This window comes from Papaver somniferum, chromosome 6 (genome assembly GCF_003573695.1).
Source record: "Papaver somniferum cultivar HN1 chromosome 6, ASM357369v1, whole genome shotgun sequence".
In the NCBI taxonomy this organism is placed as follows: domain Eukaryota; kingdom Viridiplantae; phylum Streptophyta; class Magnoliopsida; order Ranunculales; family Papaveraceae; genus Papaver; species Papaver somniferum.
The window spans coordinates 74,200,432-74,205,185 of record NC_039363.1 but is presented as its reverse complement, the minus strand read 5'-3'; the positions used below and the strand labels follow the sequence as shown (position 1 = coordinate 74,205,185).

The window sequence follows — 4,754 nt, the reverse complement described above, 5'->3', positions numbered from 1 at the left end:
ATACACCTAGGCAATAGATGCACCAGCTTCAAAGGAGCATTGGGATCATAACATCTAGAGAATTTAACGGTTGTTGAAACGCTAAAGTGGGCTTTGCAGTTGAGATTCAAGAAGCTGGTCAATGGTCATTGAACCTGACTACTTAAGTCTAGTACAAGCCATCCAAGGAAGAAATGCTGATGTTCCATGAGGGCTTAGAGGCATAACGAAGGACAATTATTTTTTTTCATTTTGAAAATTGGTCATGTACTAGCTAATAACTATGCTGACAAATTAGCTAAATACGCTCGGAAAGAGGGTAAATAGTTGGATAGGAAAGGCTAAATCCTATTGGATAGATTTGACAAAAAGCTTTGCAGATTAGAAAAAAAAGTGTTCTCTATTTTTTAACACTATTCTCTCTAGATATATCAAACACTACTCTCTCTAGATATATCTCGCATGTAAACTAGTAGCAAGATAGTTTCGCTGAATGGTTCAGCGTAGAGAAAATCGACTTAATTGATTTGTTTTTTTATCTGACGGCTGAGATGATTGCGATGTTCCATTCAGCGCAGCCACGGGGAATGATTCAGCGCATTAGAATTGCCATAAGACTTGGGAGGTTATTCTAGCTTCCAGTCTAGATGGTAGATTAGAAGACCATAGGACTTGGCCTAACTTCTTTGTATTGTGCGTGACAGCGCTCAATCAATTCATTGCTTGTTTGCATAAAAAGAAAAGCTGCAAGTATGTGATACTACACTTTCAAATTTACAGGTTTTTCTGGACTATAAATTTGCAACTGATTTTTTGTTTGCAAGAGCAGCTTCAGAAGATTATCAATGCATGCGCCTATTGATATATATATGCAATCATTTGAAAATGGAAGAGAGCTTTTGTTGAAATGTTAGCTTTGGAGGTTCTTCACTTGGACAAATGTGTTCTCGAGACTGGACCTGGATTAAGTAATAATGCTTTTCACTTTTGTTTGTACTTCACAGAGATAATGCTTTTCACCTTCTAATTCTCAGTTTTCTTTGGGTATTCCCTCGCACCAAATATGGTTGATCCGATTCTGACGATGGTACTGCCCATTTCAATCTGCAAACACACAAAAGTCTGAAGATTGAGCCACAATTATAAAATTAGAAAGTTCAAGAAAACCAAAATACAAAGCAAATTATTTAGTCAAGGGATTCCAAAGTAACCAAAAAGTCAACTAAATCATTCCACTTTATAAGGCCTGAAATATCAAATCTCATGGCATTTCATACAAAATTTGGAAAGCTAAATATGCAGCATAAATATTTTTTCTCTGGATGAGTACTTCTAAATTTTCATACTTATCATTGACAACATGTCGGAAGAAGTATCTCTTTTAGTGATAACTAGAAAGTAAAGATGTTGTTCATCAGATCTATCATACTTTTATCTGTTAAGTGTAACCAAATTCTTAGATATAGTAGATATTCCTTACTGCTTGCTCAAAATCACCAGACATGCCCATGGATAGGTCACATTGATTCTCATTTATTCCAAGAGCTTTGCACACCTCGTTTCTACAATTTGATAACGTCTGCCCAACAAAAGTAACTATGGATCAGGTTATAAAACTAATAAAACCGACGACTGATGCAAAAGATGTGTAGAAGATAACCCTGAAGTTCTCTAGAGTTGAAGTGTAATCTAGCATCCCTATTGTCATTAGGCCGGAAAACTCAAGGTTTGGGCAGCCATCCTTCACATGTTTCACAAGTTCCACACAACCTGAGGGCTCAACACCGAATTTTGCTGCAAAAGGATAAGATTTTTGATTAGTTTAAGGTGAAATAGAATTGACAGGTAGAGGTTAAGTATTTTAGATAAGGTAACCAAATCGATCCACTATGCACATAATTGTCATCAACATTAACTGGAAGTAACAGCCAAACTTATTCACGGTTATGCATACAGCTGTTATAAAGAACTAAAGGTCAGGTGTAAGTCCACCAACTGACTGAAAGAGGTCATAGTAAGGTTCATGCAAAGCGGAAAACTGCATTACCTGATTAAAGGTCAAAAGAATAACCATCTTTAACAAAATAAATATGTTACGTAGGGTGTATGCCTGACATTGCTCTGTCCACTTACAGATGTTGGACTAGGATGCATTATGAGGTAAACATGCCTTCACTGCCAATGTTTCCGATGGAGAACATAAATTATTTAGGATCAGTAAGTTTAAATACTATTGACGTGCATCAGAAACAGCTATTACATTTCACCAACTGAAGGTAGGATGGAAAGGAAAACAAAAACTAGGAAATAATATAGTATGACTTTTATGTCATCTTAAAGTCAAGCAAACATCTAGGTGGAGCTTCATAAAAAATGGATTACATTTCTTAAACTCACTTACATTCTTCCCCACTCGTATTCACTTGGACTAAAACCTTCAAAGGCTTTCTTCCAATACTTCCAACTACATGATCAAGACGATTTGCTATCTGTGAAGACCAAACATGATAATGTAAAATATCTTTCTACTTAAATACAGTACTAATGGCAATTAAAATTTTTACTAACCAATATAATCTAAAACTTATACAGAATGAATCTTGGTCCCTACTATATGATTTCATGAGAAGGATGGAGCAGCAAGGACATTATGTTTCTCATTTCCTAAAAACAAATTTGTGAGAAGCTGAATACAGGTCAGATAGGGTCAAGAATGTCCTGGTGGACAATATTCTCTAACCTGCTTAGGGTTCTCCATATGACGTGGACTTGACCATATGAAGTTCCATTGAAATGGATAAAACCGCCAATTAACAGTAAGCATGAACATGTTGCCTAACTAATGAGAATACTGATATGTTTGAGGTCCTAATGAAGATCAACTCTACTACTGGACCACAAACTCGGGGAGTAAAGGTGTTTACCTTCTCATCGTCTACACTCTCAACCATGAAAAGATTTGGAACCGCAGCTGCACAATATCAAAAACAATAATACTCGTCACATTCCTCTTCAACAACAACAAAAAAAAGATACAAGCATAAACAAGCTAGATACAGCGAGGCCCACAATCATAGTGCATTTTTTTTTAAATATCGGAATCAGCTTAAAGCAGAGAGGAGCCATAAGCACCAAATACATGGATGTCCGACAATCCACTTTGGCAATCTTTTACATTTCCGTAGAACATCGATATGCAAGCTTGACCTTTTTGAGAAGTATTTGAAGATTCTCGATAGGGTCACAGCACATCTCAGACCTACCGTTCTGGAATCCAAATAAAACATGGAAGCTCATACCCATTCTGCAAGTTAAGTTTCATCCTGACTGAAATATTTGTGAATCTAACGCTAATTGGATTGTTCACTATCTTGAGCTATTAGATAGGTAAGTGGGTTTTGTACAACTCTAAGTTAAATTTCCCTAATTGTGTCGAAACTAAGTTCCAAAATTCCAAAAAAAAAAAAAAAAAGAAAGAAGGCACAAATAAAAATGAAACACAAAATTAAGTTGTACACGAAAAAATAAGAAGGAAAAATTTCAAATCATACTCAGAAGTGGTTTCACTTTGTTGCTCTGCAAATTCCCAATAAAGTGCCATTCTATGTCATCCGGAAGCTGATCAAAAAAACAAATTATAATCAGAATAACAACCAAAAAAAAAAAATCCCCAAAATCATTTTGATGATAAAATTCAAGAAAAACAAAAACCTGGGGAGATTTTTCAACGATTTCTTGAACGTAATTTTCCCCAAAGATCCGATGACCAGCATCATAGACTTGACGGACAACGGGAACTGGTTTGATCTTACTAACAGCAACCACCTTAATTTGATCCGAAAGACGACCGGATTTTTCTGCTGCTTGATGAGCTCTGTGCAAAACTGTTCTCAAAGCAACCGCAGCAGTGGAAACCTCCATGGAAGTACCAGCCATAAGAGATTCACCACAGACTCTAGCGGTAGGAGACGTTTCTCTCTAGATTTTTCTCACATGTGAGATCTTCTATGTTTATGTTTTACTATTTGCACCCCGAGGTGTATCTTCCCAACCTTATCCGAGGCTCCCCGTGGGAACCAAAAGGGCACCGTTTTGCTTTTCCTTTTTTTTTCTTACTTTTTTACCCCTAAAATAGTTATTACCAATGAAGGTATTCTTGTAATTAACACCGGAGAAGAGGGGATATCTTCGTAATGTTAGAAAAGTTTGACTATTTAGTTTAGCCTTTTCAAAAGGGGTGGGAAAAATTTAGAACACAAGAACTCGATTTCTATTAACTGTATCTCCCTCTCTGAAGATTGATTGAGCTAGAAGGATTAAACTGTCCCATCTCATATTATTTTAATTAGGGTTTGTATTTGGTACCTAAAAATCTTTTTCTTCTTATTTTTTTGTCTCTCTCTAGTTCTTCAAGCGACTAACTGATCTGAATCATCTGATTCCTTCAGTGTCGTCTCATTCTATAAGGTAATGATATAGTTTAGGCTCTCTATCTAGGTTAATCTCGTGTATATTGATTTGATTGAAACAAAAAGATATTGTTTGTTCTTATATGATTTTTAAATTTGTGAATTTTGTTATTTTTCTTTTGATATTGATACTAATTTTATGTTGCAGTGAACAATATCAATAATGGTTGTCGCCGAATCTAAATGTCCTGATGAACCTAGGGTTTGCAAAACAAAGAAGAGTAAAGAATTAAAATCGGTGGATAATTCGAAGAAATTGGCTCGAAAAAGTTTAGAAGTCAAAAAGATTATTAAGAAAAAGCATTT

At 35.6% G+C, this 4,754-nt stretch overlaps 1 protein-coding gene across 1 annotated transcript; it reads right to left on the bottom strand.

The window, feature by feature from the left end:
- Positions 1–660: 660 nt before the first annotated feature.
- LOC113287993 (pyridoxal phosphate homeostasis protein-like) lies at positions 661–3,977 on the bottom strand. The gene is made up of 7 exons (XM_026536917.1): positions 3,691–3,977; positions 3,531–3,597; positions 2,904–2,950; positions 2,381–2,468; positions 1,640–1,773; positions 1,460–1,558; positions 661–1,083 (listed from the first exon to the last, which is right to left on the bottom strand). The coding sequence occupies exons 1-7, from the start codon at positions 3,913–3,915 to the stop codon at positions 1,003–1,005; spliced, it is 741 nt and encodes a 246-aa protein (XP_026392702.1). The 5' UTR covers positions 3,916–3,977; the 3' UTR covers positions 661–1,002.
- Positions 3,978–4,754: the final 777 nt, after the last annotated feature.